Genomic DNA, 21,120 nt, shown 5'->3' on the forward strand with positions numbered 1-21,120 from the left:
AACAGACACGAAGAACAGTGGAATAGATGAGAAGATGCAGAAACAACTCCAGACCTACTCAGCCACCTCATCTTTGACAAAGGAGCCAACCACCATCATTGGAGGAAAGATAGCCTATTTAATAAATGGTGTTGGAAAAACTGGATTTCAACCTGCCAAAGATTAAAACTAGACCCATATCTACCACCATGCACTAAATTAAGATAGAAGTGGATTAAAGATCTAAATATTAAGACAGAAACACTAAACTTGCTGGAAGATAAGTTGGGTAGAACACTTGGAGACACTGGCATAGGAAAAGACTTTATGAACAAAACCTCAGTAGCACGAGAACTAGCACAAAGAATTAACAACTGGGATCTCATCTTATTAAAAAGCTTCTGCACTGCAAAAGAAACCACCAACAGAGCTAAGAGACAACCTACAATGCAGGAAAAATTATTAGCAGCTGTACCTCAGACAAAGGACTACTATCTATAATATATAAAGAATTGAAAAAAATCAGACCCCCATTTCCAAAGACCAGTTCAAAAATGGGCATCTGAAATGAACAGACATTTCTCAGGCAAAGAAGTAAAAGCAGCAAAGAAACATATGAAAAAATGTTCAACATCACTGGTCATTTGAGAGATGCAGATAAAAAAAACACTGAGATTCCACCTCACCCCAGAAAGAATGGGTGCTATCATGAAATCAACCAATAACAAATTCTGGCAGGGGTGAGGGGAAAAAGGAACCCTTCTCCATTGTTGGTGGGAGTGCAGACTGGTGCAACCACTGTGGAAATCAATATGGAGATACCTTAAAGAACTAGCACTAGAGGCCCCATTTGACCCAGCTATTTTCTTGCTGGATATCTTCCCAAAAGAATTAAAAGAATCACACCACAGCAAAATATGTGTACCCATGTTTATAGTGGCACAGTTCATAAAAGCTAAAGCTTAGAAACAGTCCAAGTGCCCATCAACTGGAAACTGGATAAAGATGTGGTTTTTTTAATAAAATGGAGTACTACTCAGCCATAAAGAACGAGAAACTAGAGACATTTATAGTTAAATGGGTGCATATTGAGGGCATACTCTAAAGTGTAATAAACAGGACACACGTGTAAATACCGAATAGTTTCTCTTGTGTGAGAAACTGAAAGTGTAAATAAGGATTAAAATGATTAAAATGAATAATTGATAATTTGACAAAATATATAAATATCTAATAATAACCTTAAGTTTTGTCAGAGTGAGTTTTCAAGAGTTAAGGAAAAAAATTTTAAAGTAAAATGATACCATTTAATAAAATGAGGAATATATCATTTTTACTCTATCAGCTGAATAAATGTTATAATTTTAAATCACTTATAAATTGGCCTTTCTCTTATTTTGAATTAGAACTCTAAAAATTACTGGTTTAACTTTACAAATACATCATTTAATTGATTTCTGGGCAGTGAAAGGTTTAGAGAGATTCTGAATAGCCATTAATGATATTATAATTTATTTTCAATTTTTAGTGTTGTACTATAATATTTTCATTATATCCTTATCCCTCAAAACAGGGGAAAAGTACACTGGCTATCCCAGGTCATAATTTATTATCTAATATAATTTTAAAAAATGTTTATCATCCTTTCAAACTTTATGAAAAACCCAAAGATTATAATTATAAAAGTCCTAAAATTGTCCCCCATTTTTAAAAACACTAAGAATTTGTTGAGGACCTTTACACTTGTACATACTGTTTAAAATACAATCTTTCTGAGTGACAGCCTCACACAAAGTATTTAAAGAAGATGAAGGTCTATAATTGCTCTGTTTAATTAACAGAGACTTTTAGAATTAGAGGATGTTCAAAGAAAAAAAGCAAACACGTTAGTGTGATAATGTTAATCATTTCATTTCACATCAGAATTTCAATTAGTAAAAATTCTATTTACAGGTGTCATCTGCTAGAACGAGTCAATTTTGTTTTTTATATTGTGAGTTTTTCTTTCCCCGATTATCTATACAAATCAGATGGTGGAGTACTTTAGCATGCCAAGAGGGTTAGATTTGATTCTAATTTAGCACATGATGTAACAATTTCCTTTCTCTATCTGTATGGTTTTGGAAGCATTCAGTTTCTTCTTTTTGCATCTAAATTGTTTAATATCACTTTGCCTTTTAGTTAATGATGGCAATGCATATCTTTTTAATAGTCTACACTCTAGCATTTAGTTCTTGCTCAATATTGCTAGTTAAATTAAATCTACTTGTATGTATGTTTTAATAACTTGTACAATTTACTTTGGTTTAGCATTAAATTTACAACTTTGCATATATAATTAATCTGATAAATAACTTTATAGTAAGGAGGCAAAACTTGAATTGTTATTTTTGCAGTATCCTACATGAAGAGCAGAGTAGGATGCTATTTTACTACAGATTCTAAATGATGCCAAATTATAAATAATAAATATTTGCTAAATATTTGTTTAATAAAATATTCACTATAGAACACTTGCTATGGGCAACACAGATATTATAATAGTTAAGTGGGTCTTTTTTCCAATTGTGGCAAAAGCAAAGGGAGTTTAATAATTTACATTTCTACAGTGTATAAAGCAGCTCAATCTTTAAAACTAGATACCTCTCACAACTTCTGTCTCTCTTTATATATGCTTTTGAAACACTTGATGAGACTAAAATACCAAAAGGAAATATATGCATGTATTTACCAATATTTTACTCATCTTTTGAGAGGTTTTATATATAAACCATATTACCAATCGTATCTTTGACAAATTCTACATATAAGAATCTAAGTCACTCTACTATAGTTAACTACCAATTATATATTAGGATTCAATGCCTTTTTGTAATTAAATGACTATTTACAGAGCTAATATTACCATGCTTTACAAATAAACAAGCCATTGAAAAGAGATGAATAAACAGTAAAAGCTCCAGTATGACCATATTAATATAAATACTGTCAGGGAAGGGATTTTAGGTGTCTTTGGTCTATGTCCAGTCTATGATTAAATTGATCTGTTCAATTTCAGCATGCTAGCTGGTGGCTGGTCTGTTGTCCAAGACCTCCATCACCATCACTTCTAAGAAATCTGAACAAGCACATTTTATATTAATTTACATGCTCTGATGCATGGTTTCTTATCAGCCATTTCTTTTGGCAGAAGAACACAAATTACAAAAGCAACACAGTGCTTGCTACATTGTGAGTTTTCAAAAAAAAAAAAGTTCTCTCTTATCCAATTGGCTGAATTAAATTCTAGTGGCTGAATTAAACTCTAGTAGTAGAAACATACTAAAAGTGTTCTCAGAAATGTGTCATCAAAATTCACTAAGCACAGTATCAGTCGAAGTCCTAGACTAGAATACATAGCTTCACTCACTCTGCAAATAGAGTGTTCTTTAGACTCATCTGCCCATTTCTTTCTGAAACTGTATAACAGATGTACCAGAGTTTTGTTTCTAAATTATAATTTCTTTTCATATTAGAATGTATATGAAATGTATAAATTTCTCTTGTGCATATTTCTTTTGTGCCAAAAATTTCCAATAAAAATATTCTAATAGATTTCCAAAAATATTTAATGCTGAATAAATCTAGTAAAAGTTACCTAAAATACAGCATACACATGGAAGAGGAAGTTAAAATGCTAACATTTGAATTTCTAAGCTAATTATATTTTGCCTTCTTAAATTTCAAAAATAATATACATTCTGATCAATCACATGAGATTTAAACCTTGTTAGCCATAATATAGATTTTGTTTCAATTTTAAACAAATAAATCCACTTTGAAGTGATAAACAATGATAATACTTAGATCATGAAGTTCATAGAGACACGCAGATCTTGCATCCACTAGAATTTATTATAAAACCAAATAATGAATGATTTATTATTTAAATGGTTAAAGTTCAAGGGAAATATAAGCAACACACTTCTTTCTCTAATAAGTGTGAAATATAGGGGGTTTAAACCTTACATATTTTTATCAAAATAATAATTCACCATGGGTGACAGATGCTGCTCCCTAGTCAATGGAGAGTCTCAAATTTTACTCTGCATCTCATTGGGAAGGAAATACAAATTTTAAAAATAAAATTAACTTTGGGAAAGGCATCAGTGCTGCAACTCTTAGCACCAAATGTTTTTTCTGGTGGCACCAAATGCTTTAAGGAAAACATTCCAAGTATCAAAGTTTTCAGATAGATAAATATTTATGGATCAAATCCATAAAGAACAGACATTGTTATGAAATATATATAGATGCCTTCAAAACTTTCTTTCTAGGCAGAGTAGACACATAAGTTAGGAGTCATTTCCCACTTAATTGTTTTTGCAACCTTATGCAACACAAATGGATGATGAATAAGACTTACTCATTTATACATGAAAAGTAGATCTTTGCTGACATCATGTCCAGAAAAGTACACAGGAGCTATTTCTCTCAATATATAAAGTGTCATAGAACTTTTAGAGGAGGCTTTATTTTAATGTTTAACTGGCTGAAAGTGTAGAGATTTTTTAAAATCTAATCCTTGGGTAAGAAAACTATTCTTTTAAAAGAAGTTCTTATTTCTTGGTTAGAATAATCAAAGAAAAGCATAATGTAGATCTGGTTTATATCTTTATGGACAATGAAATTCCATCTCTGTTTGAACTTTATGAATGGCATTGTTTTAGTCTCCATGTAGACCAACGCCACCACTTTCTCCATTGAGTTTTTACTATTTTTATTTGTAATTTGCATTACACATTTCCATACAGCTATTTTGCCATTTAAAGGCCAAAGTTAATTTACATTACTCATGTAGCAAAGTACAAGTGTGCTACGATACTTGAGAAATTTACAATAACTACTAAACAAACACAGCCTCACTTTCTGTAAGAACCTTGGTGCTCTTAAAATAACATCATTGGGTATGCACTAATCAGAAATGAAGTGATCATTTAAGAAAGTAGCAATAGGACCTGTTCCAGATGCAAATATAGAAAAAATGTCTACAAGAACTCATTGCAAAAAGTGTTGGGTGTGCTGTATCAGGCTTCCATATTGTATGGCTTACACAGATTCTGCCAATAGTATCATCTGTGAACATGTTGGTTACTTTGCAACTGAATACAGTTCCATTCCTGAAACTAACCAGGACGACTGTATAGTCAAAGAAGGCATGAGCTTTCTGCAGACTTAAAGAAAATAATAACACAGTCACAGGTAAAAATTTTATTTATGAATATGTGGACACATCACGTTGGGTCCAGCCAGCCAGTGACATAAATAAACTTGAGCAAAAGATTCAAGCTAGCGAATATATGTGTTTGTGTGTGTGTGTGTGTGTGTGTGCACAAGGCTTCTTGGAGCAGTGTCAGAAACCTGGACACCAACCAACAGAATCATTCCCGTCCTTTGAAGTTTCTCTTAAGAGCACAATGGGGATAATTATACCAGGAAGATCCAAATCGTTCTTTCCATCTTGTGCACTCACATGCCCGCCAAACATGAAATGTTCGTCTTCTTCCTCCCGATGTGATGGTTGCTGAACTTATTTTTAGTGTCATTTGATAAGCCTTTGTGCTCACAGAGAGACATCCCACTGACCCGGCCACTGGTCATTGTCTATACCAGTTCACATCAAAGCAGGCACGCTTTGTCAGGTTTCGAGTTGAATATCCGTTTCGTATCTGAAGTACAGTATCGAAAGTGACTAGATCATTTGCGCTGTTTTCTTCAGCTGCTGCCTTCTTCCTCCCCTACAGTGCCTCAGCTCACGCTAACATAATTTGGCACCATCGACGTGACACGATGGTGGTTTTTCTAAAAAATTATAATACATACAATGTCAATGGTTTTTGATGGCGACCCTCCTGGAAATTTAATTTATACATTGAAGAAAGGAGGCCTTTTTCCTGTATTGAATCATAACCAAGGTAGAGTGCTCCTCAAAATCCAAGTAATGCGCATACAGTAATAGGTCATTCAATGTCAAAAGGCATAAAAAAAGATGAGCAAAATCTTCACAGGCTGCTGCTTGCTGTTGCCTTTAATTATATTAATTAAACTTTGAAATTTTCATGCAAAGAGAGTTGCTGGCTTGTGACGCTGGAGCCCTTGGAGACTTGAAAGAAAAAAAAAACAAAAAACCCTGAGCGGAAGCTTTGTGGTTACTGCTTCCTTTAAATTAAAAGCAAAACAAACTCCTAGGTATGTTTACAGATATTAATGCTTTATGCACTACTACATCCTGCACACAGGCAAAGGGGGGAAGTCCAACAGGCTCAGGGACAAGGTCTCAAATCATGAATCCCTTAAACTCCACTCCAGATCTTTGGTTAGAGGCTGTCTTCCTGTGGAATAACGCTCTATTAATTTTCTTGTCCCAAGTGCATAATGAAAGAAAGGTGTCTTCGAAAACTAAAGGGTAAAATCCTTCTTGCTACCAATACCTTGAGGCATCCTGTCTACATTTTGTCATGCTTGTATACTTTTCAGTGTTAGAATGACAAGATTTTCTAGTGAGAAACTTCCCGTAAGGCTCACTGTGATTGGAGACTTGAAAGGATTTTGCAATCTGACATAGCTGTAAGGCAATGGACTCCATTATTTTCTTAGCCTGGTGGGAATTTTCATACTCTGCCTATGCCTAAAGACCTTGCCACACAGACACACAAGTGCCACCTTCACACGTTAAAGACTTTCGTCTCCATCAAAGACCCAACATGGTTGGTTATTTTATTGTCTCTGTTTTGACACCATCTTCACAATGTTGGTGTTGCTGCCTTTTCTTCTTCTACACATTCAAACAAACTTTCTTGTATAAGTCATGGCATGCAGATTAACATCCTCTATTTTCAGAGTCAAGAGTCATAAGTCACTATTGGGTATTATCACTTCCCTTGTAGATAGCAGAACAAGTGTTTAAAAACGTTTGGTGCAAGTAAAGCAGAAAGCAAAGAAAACATTTCCCGATGGAGAGGAATGAAACTGCTCTTTTAAGAGCATTTGAAATGCACTTGACTTTTTTCATTTGGTTGGAAATCAGCACTGTAAAAGCATGGCATCTTCGTACCATCTTGGTCCTATTGCTTTCTTCTTACTGAGATGGAACTCTGGAGAAGTTTATACACCGACCCTGAAGAAAGAAAAAAATCCTTATTGAAATAGTGCAGCAATTATTTTTAAAAAGCATGAGAACACCCAGATTTTGGATTATAAAATAAAAATGATTACCCAAGTAAAGAACAAGACTCACATGAGACACAAAATCATACATTTTTTCCCTTGGATCCAAGCATGATGGTTACATGAGTCAAAGCATCAGATTAGTGCACCTACATGATGCTGTGGTAAAGTTCACATGGAGAAAACATTATAGAACTAGAACTTTGTTCCTACTATCTTAAGTAGAGCACAACTATCATAGCAACCAAAATATCAAAGTCATCACTATCTAATTCTTCCTCTAATTAATTAAAATGTAAATATTCTCTTATGCAGACTGGTGCTCCTAACATGTATACATGAGGAGCACATTTAAGACAAAGTAGAGGCCGAGGATAAGAAATCAGGAGAATGGAAAGTGATGCCATCTTTTTTATTCTATTTCATCAAAGGCTTTTGCAGTAGCCAGCCTTTCTTCTTAATCACATCTACCACTGCTATCCACAGCTGCACACCAGCATGATGTGTTCTTTCCAAATAATGACTATTTACTCCAATTACACATTTCCAAAGAGACCCTGCCGGTCCAATTTCTTAACATTTCAGTGAAAGTTGTATAGACGTCCTTCTCTGGATATAAATAATCCAAGAATGATTTAAAAACAAAATTTCCAATTACTGATAAAGGATGCCCTCCTTTCCTCTCCTGGGTATGACACTGGTGATCCATGGCACAACATGAATCTTGTCCACAGTCCTTACCCCATCAAAAGTTAGGATACTTTTTTCTAGTTTAGGATCAGGATTCTCATCCTATTGAGATTTTTTCAATTTCTTATAGCATCTGCTCTCAAACCATTTCAGATTTTCTTCTCTTTCTTCTCCCGTAAGTGTGAATCAAATTTGTTTTAAAGATCCAAACCATGGCAAATTTGAAAAGAAATAAGAAATATTGTTGAAGAAGAAAGCATGGAGGCGGGGATTCAGCTCAGTGGTTCCGCCGCCTGCTTCATAAGCGCAAGGTCCCGAGTTCAAAAAAAAAGAAAGCGTGGAAGATAAAAGGATGATTTTTTTGTCCGCCTTCCTTTTAAACATAACTGCTGGATACATTTTGAAATTTAAGAAATTAATGAAGTAAAGGAAGCGCATAAATGAAAAATAGAGCATTGATTTTTCTATTTGCTTTAACTAAAAGGCAAACATCCATCAAATTATGTCTTATAAATAATTTTGGAGGCAATACTATTACTACCATTACAAATTTCATTCTACAGTTTGGGTTTAATGTCTCTGAACTCAGGTGTCATAAGACAATAGAGGAAAATATAACATTATAAATCATAATTATTAATATAAGTAATGTTGAATTTTCTTTTTCCTGAATTTTTAATTCAATATTTTTCTAAATAACTTTGAATTAAAATGCTCTAATATGCAATTGTAGGTAAAATCTAAATATACTTCCAATGTGATCCATTAGACAGCACCCATACTACTTCTTCAATTAGGCAGAATCCTTACTATTTATTCAATTGGGCAGCACACATACTATCTACTTAATTAGGCAATCAGTCTAACCAATTACTTTATAAATAACGGAATCATAGACTGTACCAATTACAACATTTTGTAATTGTTTGTAATTCAATATAAAATTGAATTAATATCTTAAGACCTCATTAGTTTAAAATGATTTGGATTACATCAGATTCCGTTCTTATGCCTTGGGAATACAGCACTCCTTGGATGCATTTGAATCATCATTAAATTTATTCATTTTGCATGACATAATTACTGCAAGTAGAATTTCTTAAATATTTAAATAAATTAGCCAGGGGTGGTGGTGCACACCTAAAATTCCAGCACTCTGGGAGGCTTAGAAAGGAGAATTCCAGTTTGATCTCACCCTGGGCAACTCAGCAATTTAGTGAGACTCTGTCTCAAAATAAACAATATAAGGGCTGGGGATGTAGCTCAATGAAAAGGCCCTGGGTTCAATCCCCAGTGCCATAAATAAGTAAAGAAAGAAAAGAAGAAATTAAACACAAGCAGCATGAATAGGGTCTATGGACTGTAGGTTACAACCAAATACATGGGAAGCAATTTAGAAATTGTGATAATTCAAATATTTTATGTCACAAAATTCTAGGAATTTCAAGGAAATGGCTGTTTAAGCTTTTGGTAAGTTCACAACTAATTTTTAAAATGTGTTTCTGTATAAATGTGCAAGTACCTGTTGGCAAACAGGTACAGTCTATATCCAGACCAGCTCATAAGAGAGGGGTCTTCAATGTTTATATCACACTAAACTTTCTAACCTAATACCCTGTATCTCACCATCTATCTCTCTAGCTAATTAACAACATAGAATACCTTAGGCACCTTTCTCTCCAGATCAACTAGAAAAACCCTTTTTGAGAGGGAGTGTTATGGTTTATAACAAAATGCCCCCCCAAAGCCTCATCCCCTCATAGGTGCAGTTTTTGGAATGTGACTAGATTACAAGGTGCTGTAGCTGACTTTTTTCTTAGGAGATGGAGCCTGGTCTGAAGGGACATGTCACTGGGTGCATGACCTTGAAGGGTGTATCCCCTTTCTAGTTCTTCCTTTCTGTCTGCTTCCTGACTGACATGACTGAGCTGCTTTCCTCCACACAGGCCCTTCCATCATACCAAGTATGATGGAAGCCAAAAATAGACCTCTCATTTAACTTGTGGGTGTCTGGGATTTTGTCCCAAGGAAGATGAAGTAACTAAGATAGGAAAACTATAAGTGAAATGCTAGACACCTATTTCTGTATGTCAGTGGTATTTTCATACTGTAGGATGTGAATTTCCATAGGTGACTTACAGGCTGCCACGGCTAGGATGAAGCACAAGAAAGGGGCAGCCCTCTAAAGCCTGTTTGGACTAAGGAGCTCTACTGTCACTGACCTTTTAGAGTAGCAATTATGTACTCTATAATATTTTTTCTATGCTAAAAACATTATTTCATATGATTTCATCCAGATATTTACATGCCTACCTTAAGTCAGATCACTAGTAAACTTTATGTACCTTGACTTGGTTTCTTTACTTCTCTTATAAATGTGTTCATCAATCTAGGATGATGTAATATTATCATTTTAACTTTTTGTTATAGGAAGAGTCTGTAGGACTTTTAGTCATATAAAGAGAATTTTGCATTTTGGAAAATTGCTATTAATGACACTGATATTAAGGGATCAATTCACATGCCAGTTCAGAGCTGAGAAAAAGTTTATTTCTATTAGAAAACTCATATGCTTTCATTTTATTATATAATGGCAACTATATAACTCAACATTTTTATCTTTATCCCTTGACTTGCAGGAGTCTCATCTTTATAACATGTTTTAATAGCCTTTGTCTTCCTTAGGGCACACTTTCTCATGGCTGTGCTGTGACTTTGACCTATGATTATTGCTCTAGTTTTATTACTCTGAGGTTTTATTGTCTTAGTACTTCTTTAGAAGTAAACTAAGTACAAGTAAATATAAATTATTACATATTTATTTCTTAATTCTCAACTTTCTCGACCATAACGAATATCAAAATTCATCTTAACCTCTAAAGTCTTCTTATAAAAGTGTTGCCTCAAGCTCTGCCTTATACAAAGGGGCTGTGTCAAGTGTACTTTTCTATGTTGCCTTTTTCACTGAGGTATAACTTAAGGAAATATTCTGCATATAGCTGATGTCAAATGATGATTTCACTTAATCTGAACTAAATTAACATAGATAACATGAAGATAAAGTTTAAATATGTAAAGATGTTGAAACTTACTATTCTCAAAAGTTCTTTTATAAGAATAAATCCTGTAACTCTAAAGACCAAAAACTTAACTACATTTTCATTTTCTGACAGAAAAACACAAATACAGTATGAATTCTTACAAACTGGAAATGTATTGAAATTTCCAATAGATCTTTCAAACAAATCTCACTCTATTACAATAAACTTTCCCTCAGTAAAAGAAAGATAAAAATGTACCAAAAATATAAAGCACAAATCAAATCTTGTTCAAAACAAGGCTAAACTCACAATCACAGTTTATCAGCTTTAACTTCACTTATGTGATTTTTCAGGCAATAATTAATATGTTACAGTTCAAAACTTACTGACATTTTCACATAAATTGTTGCTGGCAAGACCACCTCTTGGGCCTCACAATAAGTAGGAAGTGAAAGGAGATACCCCAGAGGAAAATGTCTGATATTATACTATTACTCACAGTTATCTAAAATAAGAGTTGAAAACAAGGCAATGTAAGTAGGTTAAACTAATGAGATCCTAGCTGTGTTGAGAATTTTAAAACTGGTTTCACTCCCTTATTTTTACTGTGGTCAGTAAGAGCAGCATTAACCAGAGCAACTGCCATGACTCCCATCTCTTGAGCATTAAAATTCCACTGGCATTAATGCTTGTGAACTCCTTTACTAGCTATCTGTACAGGATGTATTTCACTGCTATAACTGTTATAGGATTATGCTCCCCTCATAAATATCCATTGACAAGCTGAAGCAAACAACTGCACTTTAGTTTAGAATTTTCAAACACAGACAGCTGATTTATTTATATCTCTACTTCTATAAAGAGGTTAGTAAACCTTCATGGTCTGTGCAATAGTAAAGTTTCAAATTTAAAATTGCACACGAAGTGCAGATACATAAGACATGAACACAGAAACAAACCCAGAGGTCCTAGAAATCACTATTATAAAGACAGATGTGAGAACACAATCAGTTTCTTGAGTAGAGATTTTCTCTAGCAACTGAACATACAAGACTGAAAAGAAGGTACATACTATTTCCTTTTTCTCGGTTTATAATGGATCTGGGCTAGCCTTTGCTCTAAATAAAACTGCAAGATTTTGAGCTGAAACATAATTCCACACAATCTTTTTTTCTAATGGAAGCTTACCCTATACATGTCCTATTTTAAGAGAAGACAGGGCACCAAATGGATACTCACCTGATGTCAAGAAAGGAACTGCCAAGTTCCTACAATTTTTACCTTCAATTTCCTTCTTGTTTTGTTTCTTCATTCTATCATAATAGCTGCAATATTTTAGCGACTCCACTCATATTCCTAAATATTTTGCAAATATTTCTTAATGTTTCTTGGAATTTAAGCATGTAATTGGCAATAAATGAAACACAAATCATAGCTCATAATCAGATATGAATTGATTCTTTAAGTTATTAATTATAACCAAGATATGTATCTATATTGTATAGATATAATTTTGACATTTCTGTGGAAATCACTGTTGGCATGACCTTATTTTGAGCTTTCTAATAAATTACAATGGGAAGTTGAGGCCCTAAAGACAGATTAGACATACATAGATACAGACATAATTAAAACATAATTACGTATATCTTATTAGCTCTTTAACATTAATTTTGTTAGTTGCATTATAAGTAGTGAAAGGCTATTAGAAAGATCTTTATATACCACTGTAGAGGAATGATGAGGATTATTAAGGGAAAAATTCAATTTATCAAGGTGTACAAAGTGTACCTATTATACTATCATTTATATTACAAATGAGGGAAATATAGTGGCCTTACTATGTGTTTAGATATTTTTAAAAAGCAAAAGTAATTTTCTTAAAAACAAAATTGGTTATCCCTAGGTGGAGAGAGAACACAAAGTGGAACAGATACGCTATAAATGAAATAATTTTCAATATATTTCATTACATGCTACTAAATATAAACATGTAAATGTTTACCTAATTTAAAAGTGCTTACAACTAAATCAGATTTCACTAAGCACAAAGTAGAAGCTTGCCAAAAGCATTGAGCATGCCAATAAAGCTGATGTGGAGAAAGAGCTCCCCACAATGCATGAGTCTTTTATTGAAATGAAGGAAGTAGTTAGTTAAAGGCGAGGAGCTGAAATATAATTCCAAATAATGATGAACCAGAAAGATAAAGAATTATTTCCTTCTCCAAAGGCGCACAGAGTCTCTCCCCCAAGGAAAAATAAGTATTCCACTCAGTTTTTCAACATGGCAAGAGTAATGAAGAAAATGGCTCTGTGGACCTACAGCCTTCCCACACACAGAGGAGCAGCCTGATAAGATCTGGGTGAAAAGCTGAGAAAAATTGCTTCAAAGCTCATGACCTTCTCAGTTTCCAAGGCAGTGGCCAATCTAAGGCTGCAGATAGAAAATCAGTATGGAGACAAATTTTCCAAAGCACCACAATCTGGCTGTGGGGCTTAAGGAGGCTATGGTAGTTATGGAGCAAAATGATTTTTCCCTACATCTCAGTGTACCCCACAGATGAGCAGTAAGGGAAAGAGAGACAAAGCTCTACTGAAAGGAATTTTTGATCCTGTCTTCAAAATTGTCGAAGCTAATTTTAGCTTTACTTAGTAAAACTAATACTTCAACAAAACCCAGATCCAGCTCCACTATAGATTATCAACATAAAAGAGAAAGTTGTATATACTTGTATAGGGGTAAATATTACGCAGGTTAATCTCTCCATAGACAGACAGACAGACAGACAGACAGACATGGAGAGACATAGGTTACAATGTGTAGCATCAAATTATAAATATGGTACACAAAAAGAAGTAGGAAAATATGTCACATAAATACCAGAAAACATAACCAATTCATAAGGCCCAGATATTGCATTTAGGAGACAAGGACTTTTAAATAATTATTGCAAAAATGTTTTGAAATCTAGTAAGAAATGTGGATAGTGTACATAAAGGTATTAGGTATTTCAGCAAAACTACTGAAATTATAAATAAGAAATTTTAAGAAACAATCAATTGGAAAAGCTATGTAGCAAAAATGCAACATCAAAAATAAAGAACGTATTTAACTGGTGTAAAAGTAGCCTGAGCACATAGGAAAAAAGACTTACTAACATGAAGGTTCAGAAATTTTCAAAATGGAAAAACAAAGAAGGAAAAAAACCTCCCCCAAAATATTAAATCTGTGGGACAATACTTAATAGTTGCCATATTTAGCTTCTTATAAGCAAAGGAAAAAAAATGAGTCAGACAAAATACTTGAAAATAATTGTTGAGAACTTACAGGAATTGATGGAAGACATGGATTTACAGATCAAACAAACTCACTGAACCCCAACCAAGATAAATGCATAGAAAACCAAGAAATGTAGCAAAACTATTGGAAATCAAAGAATATCATAAAAACATATATCTCTGCCTATTCTCCAACTCCTATCCTCAAATATACAGAGAAATTGTAAAAAGTATACAGCAGACTTTTCATTAGAAACAATGGAGGATACCAGACAATGGAACTTTCTTAAATGCTAAATGGGGGAAAAAGGTCAACAAAGATTTCAATATTAAGAGAAAATATTCTACAAAAATGTGAGCAAAATAAAGACATTTTCAGGTTGAAAAAAAGCTAAGGTAATTTCTTTTCAGTACCCTCCAACATCAATGTGTGCTAAAAGATTTTGAGACTGAAGGGAGGTACTAATGGGAAGCCCAGATCTGCAGAATAAAAACAAAAACAAAAAACAAAGAGAAACAGGAAGTAAATTCATAACTAAATAAGTATAACATATAACTATTTAAAAGAATATTTAAGACACTGTCACTGAAATAAAAAATAATAATAATAATAGCATGACTTTACTGAATATCTTATTCTCAGTCTTTTAGTACTTCTTAAATGTATTCCTTATCTACATATTTTAGGAGCACCAACACAGATTTCATATAAAAATATTTTCATTTAATTCTTTATTATAGAGCACACAGCAGAAAAAAGAAAAACAGAAATTATGCCATCTGATGGTAGACTATCAAAAGTTAAATATTGTTATCCCTAAAGCCACCATTAAAAAGCAATAGAAAAGTTTCTTAAAAACACAAGAGAACAGATAAAACAATGGCAACAAAAATACTGTATTAACCCAAGAGAGGACAGAAGAAGAGGAACAAAATAGTAGAACAATAAAGAGTATATATGGCAAAGTGAAATAAGTAACAGTAGACTTAAGGGTTGGAAATGAACTGGACACAAAACCATATACATAAGAGAACTATTTCAAGTGATTTAATACAGTGTTTTGTCTGTATATAAAGTATAAAATTTGATCAAGAGATAAGGCAGTAAAAGAACAGATCAGTCTTAATTTTACTGGTATTTAATTATTAGTGTAAACAAGTACATCAATACTAATCTCCAAATTTCATGTTAAAGAGATACAGTTATAAATTTAAAGACATTCAGTAAAACCTTTCAGTGCTCAATTTAAACTTAAAATATACCACAAACTCTTTATTTTTCTCCAAACTATTGAATTTGGTACTTCTACTTGCTGAAAAGGCCTATGAGCAATCCCAACCCAGGAACAGTTAACACTTCCAGCACCCAAATATGTTTGTCAAATACAATTATCCACTAATGATATATAGGACTCATTGGAGATGAGTCCAGACTTGTGGCAGAAAATGTAAAAGATGAACCTGGAACATCTTATAGATAATAGATGGCAAAATAACCTAAATCTGAGTTAGGGTAAGAGAGTACAGAGTATAATGAGGGGTGTTGGAAAAGTGCTGGAGGAGTGTAATTTTGTAAAAGTGTACAGGTGACATTTAATCAAAAATTCAGATTTCAATGAGACTTTGACTATCCTTTGAAGAATACTTCTAGTAGAAAAACCAGCAAGTGTAAAGACACTGGAATGATAGTATCTCTGTAATATCTGCAGGAAAACAGTACGGTATGGCAGGAGCAGAATGAATAATGGAGAAAGTGGAAGATGAGGTCACAGAGGCCAGCCACAGTCCTGCAAAGAAACATAGGTCCTATCATACAAAGCCTTGTGCAATTATTATAAACCTTTGGGTATCTTCCCAAAAGAGTTAAAGATATCATATCATATTGATACATGCATTTTCAAGCTTATAGCAGCACAACACACAATTGATGTCTTAGAAGCATTCTATATGTACATCAACAGATAAATGGATTAAGAAAATGTGATAGATGCAGTGGAGTTGTACTCTGTCTAAATAAGGATAAATTTGAGCTATGTGTAGGAAAATGAATGCAACTTGAGACTATAATACTTATATGATATAAATCAGTCACACAAGTTTAAATATCACATGATTTCTATGATATGAGAAACCCAAAGTATAAATTATTTAAAGAGCAAAATAAAAGATAGATGAAAGGAAACAGGGAGGTAGATCTTTCACAGATGGAAAGGGGATCTAGAGATGGAGGAACACAGGAGAAAGGAGAGTGGAAAGTAAAAAGGATTAAGATATGATATGTACCTATAACAACTCCCCACAATGAATGTGTTTATTACATGTCAGAAACATGTACTGATAAAAATTCTTTTAAAAAAGCATTATTACAGTTAATATCAGGATCCCCTCTCTTTTATAGCAGATTGAGCTAGATGTTAAGAAGCCTACCTTTCAAATTTTAAAGATTCACATGTACAAAAAAGCAAAGTGAAAAACTCAAACTCCAACCATTATGTCAAATAATGGCCAAATGAAAATCAATTCATATTCAAATTATGCATATAGAAAAATTTTAGAAAAATTCAATTGAGCGCCACATAATACCACCACTGAGTAGTGGAAAACAGAATAATTAATTTATTCAGTGGGAAAGAATGAAGGCATGAAAATACTAATGTTTTCTAGAGTATTTCTAGACCCTAAATTTTAATCTTGGATGTTAACATGACAGGGCAAAAAAATCTGCATGGAATACATGTATTAATCCTGAAAAATCAGACATTGAGAGAGAATCCATTTGCTTTATCATATTGCTTTGGGCACAGTTCAGAGAAATCCTGAATGCTTACACATTATTAACATTGAAAAATATTTGTTGAGAAATTTTCCTAAATGTATATGGTCTTAGCAATGCAATGAGTTGGCCTTGGCCAAGTCACTTGTCTAAAAGTTAAAGCCTCATTTTTGGGATCCTTAAACAACATATGTTCTCCTAGTCAAAAAGTTAAATAAAATATGTTGATGAATTCTGCCCGTGCTCAAAGGATACTAATTTTATTAACTATCTCTACTTAAAAGTAGCCACAGTTCTTTTGATCATTTGCCAGACAATTAACTTCCTAGATATTCTGAGATAAATACTGATTACTTAGCAAATTTTTTCAAAGAAAAACAAATATTAAAAACTTAACTTTACACTTTTTAAATTAATATTTTATGGTATTTCTTTTGTATGTGGACTTCATTTCCCTCTGTTACATATCCAGATATGGGAGAGTTGCATCATATGGTAGATCAATCCTTAGTTTTTTGAAGACTCTTCCTATTTTCTTTATAATGACTGTACTAATTTACATTCCTACTGACCAGTGTATAAGGGTTCTTAAAACTCCACATCCTGACTATCATTTTTCTGATGAGCATGAGATGGAAACTCAAAAAAGTTTGCAACTGCATTTCTCTGATGGCTAAAAGTGTTGAGCATAACAAGCAGTTTTTATGAAAGATTTTTCCACAAGTTTAACAGGCAAGTTAGTTACAGGGATTCTATTTTCATTCAGCACAGCAAGTTTTTAGTGAATACCTTCCAGAAAAGTAGTCCTACAAGAAGATGTACAAATATATTAAACTTAGGGACAACAAGCTTATGCTTTAGATATTTATATCATACTTGATAAAATCAATTTTAAACAATTGCTGTCATTTTTATATTTACTAACAAGACGGACATTTAAATTTCCAAAATCAGGATTTAATCTTCAATATTTATTATAGATTAATATGTAGATGTATGATATAAAATAATATATGCTTTTAAAATAACATATCATTAATATGAATTAAAACTATTTATATTATTCTTCTACATTCTAAACTAAGGCAGCAGCCAAATGACTCTATTTATTGTTGAATTTACACAGTGAAGAACAAAACTTCAACCAATACCTTAATTTATTTAATATACTAAAATTAGGCCAATAATAGCAGGAAGGCAACACTGCTTTTAAGTGTAGTAAGTGCTTCACACATAGGCACAGAGATTTATATTGCAGAGATAGATGCCACTGTGACCCAGGGTCATTTCACTGATCAGTGCATGTACAACAGCAGTAAATATAAACTACTTGTTTACCATCTAAAGAGACACTAAATGTACATTAATTTTTTCTTTTAATTAACATAAGCATTCCTAATCTAAATAATGTGCATCAACTAACAAGAGTTTAAAAGCAATTATGGAAATATTAAGCCATCTCTAGAGATACAATTAAGCCCAACAAAATGAAAAGTATAAATTTTCAAAGTTTTAAACATTTTATTACTCAGTTATATTTGCCTAAGTAGAGATGTAATGATGTTACTGTTTTAAAATACTAATTAAGTAAAAATTAAAATGTATTAAGTTGCCTTAATGTACAAAGCATAGTTTGCTTGTTGGTCCATAGGACTTGAAACTGCTGAAAACATGTATAGTTGCAAATGAAATAACAAAAAGTGATTAGTGTTGATTATTTAACCCCTATTTGATCATACTAAAATGTTTCTATGTTAAATTGCAAACCATAGATTGGAATTTAGGTCTATCTACAGGTCAAGTATGTACTGGGTGTAGAGCTACTGCAAAAGAGATGATAACAGGTAGATATATCAGCAGATATATAGATAGGCATTTAGTTATTTGGATAAGGATTTAAAATTGGCTTAGAGAAATAAATTGATAGTCTAAGCTACAGTGATTTTCTAAACCAAAATAATATAATTAACTTATTATCTTATCCTAATATAAATAATATTCCTTGACTTTGGATAGTAGTAAAGTTGGTTCGGCATTATATTATAACAACTCTTATTTTAATAAACAATCTAAGTATTTGTTTAAAGCTTATCCTGTTTGTAGACCACAAACTCCACAATAGAGCTTTTTATCACTATTTTATAAATGCCTAAAACAGTACATATACTACAGAATATATTTATAAATATTTGTGGAATGAATTATGCCACAATATTACTTGAAACATGTAACTGATATTATACTTCATATGAATATGGAAAGTTTCAATCTATGAACACAATGATCAGCAAGCTGTAAAATAAAATGCAATGGTTAGCTTGTTTAACATTAAAACATGAAACCATTGGCTAACTGACTTGTAATTAAATAATGGGGGCAACCATTCCCTAGCTCACTCTGTCATGTGGCTATTTAGGCAGACCTTCATGTACTGCTTCTTTGAGTGGCCCATGGCTGACATCTTAGGGAAGTGGCAGAACTATAGGATGGAAGTGTTCTAAACTGGGAAACAACGAGGCATCAGAGAGGAGCTGAACTTGATGTCAATCTTAACAGAGAGCAGATGGTAGGAAGTGGAGTCTGTTTTATGCTGAAAGCCACCAACCGACAAAGCAGACAGAAATGAAAGTAGATATTCCAAGTCCATTGTGATTCTTAGATGGAAATATAGCACATGTTTTGACAAGCAGGAAGTGGTCTTCATGGGCAACCTAACGGCATGTACACATATCAAGAAGTAAGGAAAGTTTTAAGTTAGTGCCTGTTTAACTGATGTTATGCCATTTATTTCCCTCTAAGTCTCTGTAATTTCCTGTCAAAGAAATCAGTATTTGAAAAACATCATTTTTCTTTACCTAAGTGGCATACCACCTGCTCCTTTTACATATGTTGAGAAAATTCCAGACACCAAGTTATACATTAAGGAGGAATGATTCTATATTTATTGATTATTATCATTATCATTAAATATAAGAATATAACACAATTAATGGAGGTTTCTCAAAACAAGTATTTTTAAATGATCTCAAAATTTATGACATTTGCTAATGAATTTGAAAATTCAAGCACTGATTCAACAAATAAAAAATTGAGACTTTTAAAAGATAAAAACATTCCTTAAAATAATGAAGCATAACTTGATAAAATAATTTAAATTACTGTATCATACTTAAAATCACTGGAAAAGGTCCTTGACCTACAATGCTTATCAGAATAGTTGTTTCTTTAGTGGGAGACTATGACAAAAATTTTTAACTCCATGGCAAGACCAGAATACAGACAGACATTCTTAGAGTAAGAAACATAAAAGAATCAAAACCACAACTATGGGAAGAAAAAAATCTATGTATCTAAAGCTAATTTTCTTTGAATTCAATCACTGGTACATTTTTTAAGTGAAGCAATAATAGTTCAATTTCAAAACCCTGTTACTAGAAAATACTTCTTTAGAGACTAAAACAAACAGAAGATCCTAGTAGAAATGCAACAGTACAAAGCCATGATAAAACCTGCTGAACTGTCACCTGCTAAGCTAACATTCTAACATCATACAAAGGGTATGTGAAATGACAATGTACTGTTTTGTTTGAATGGTATCCCCGAGAAATATCCTACTGTAACACTACATCTTTAGATTTAAATGTGAAAGATCGGTCATTCTAAATAGACATCATTGTATTTTTCCATCAAAGTCAACACAATCTGGAATTGGAGAAGGCTCAGCAAATAAAAATATACTTGTATTGGCAAACCACAAACATGGACAATTGCATCAGCATTTTATTTAGCCTCTTGTGACAACATGAATGCACCTTACAAAAAGAAAGGCAGCTGTTCACTCTATTTAGTGCTATTAAAAATCTGTTTTACAGACTTAACTTACATTTGCTCTTTCTAACCCCCACCCCCGGCAAATAATGATGGCACTCAAGTCTTTGATAATGAAGAAAACATATTTTATGTGGGCTTTCTTGGTACTTCTAGTTTTAAATATACAACTTAACATATGTTTAGAATAGAACATATGGAAATAAGAAAAAGCAAATTTGAATTCCAGGCACAAATATTCATGGAAAAGATAACACCATCTAAATGTATTATTTTATAGTAATCTCAAATCATACAAGTTTATGAGACAAAAAACTAATATGA

The 21,120-nt window shown here is 32.9% G+C and overlaps 1 protein-coding gene across 1 annotated transcript in view; it reads right to left on the minus strand.

The window, feature by feature from the left end:
• Positions 1–5,214: 5,214 nt before the first annotated feature.
• Antxr2 (ANTXR cell adhesion molecule 2) overlaps positions 5,215–21,120 on the minus strand; it is a 150,913-nt gene continuing 135,007 nt past the window's right edge. The window contains exon 17 of the mRNA XM_004848004.4: positions 5,215–7,135. Coding sequence (XP_004848061.1) covers positions 7,097–7,135 — 39 coding nt within the window. The 3' untranslated portion in view covers positions 5,215–7,096. The remainder of the gene's footprint in view (positions 7,136–21,120) is intronic.

Source organism: Heterocephalus glaber, unplaced genomic scaffold (genome assembly GCF_053883595.1).
Source record: "Heterocephalus glaber isolate CG9 unplaced genomic scaffold, H.glaber_assembly_v1.0 deba00001454, whole genome shotgun sequence".
Classification (NCBI taxonomy): domain Eukaryota; kingdom Metazoa; phylum Chordata; class Mammalia; order Rodentia; family Bathyergidae; genus Heterocephalus; species Heterocephalus glaber.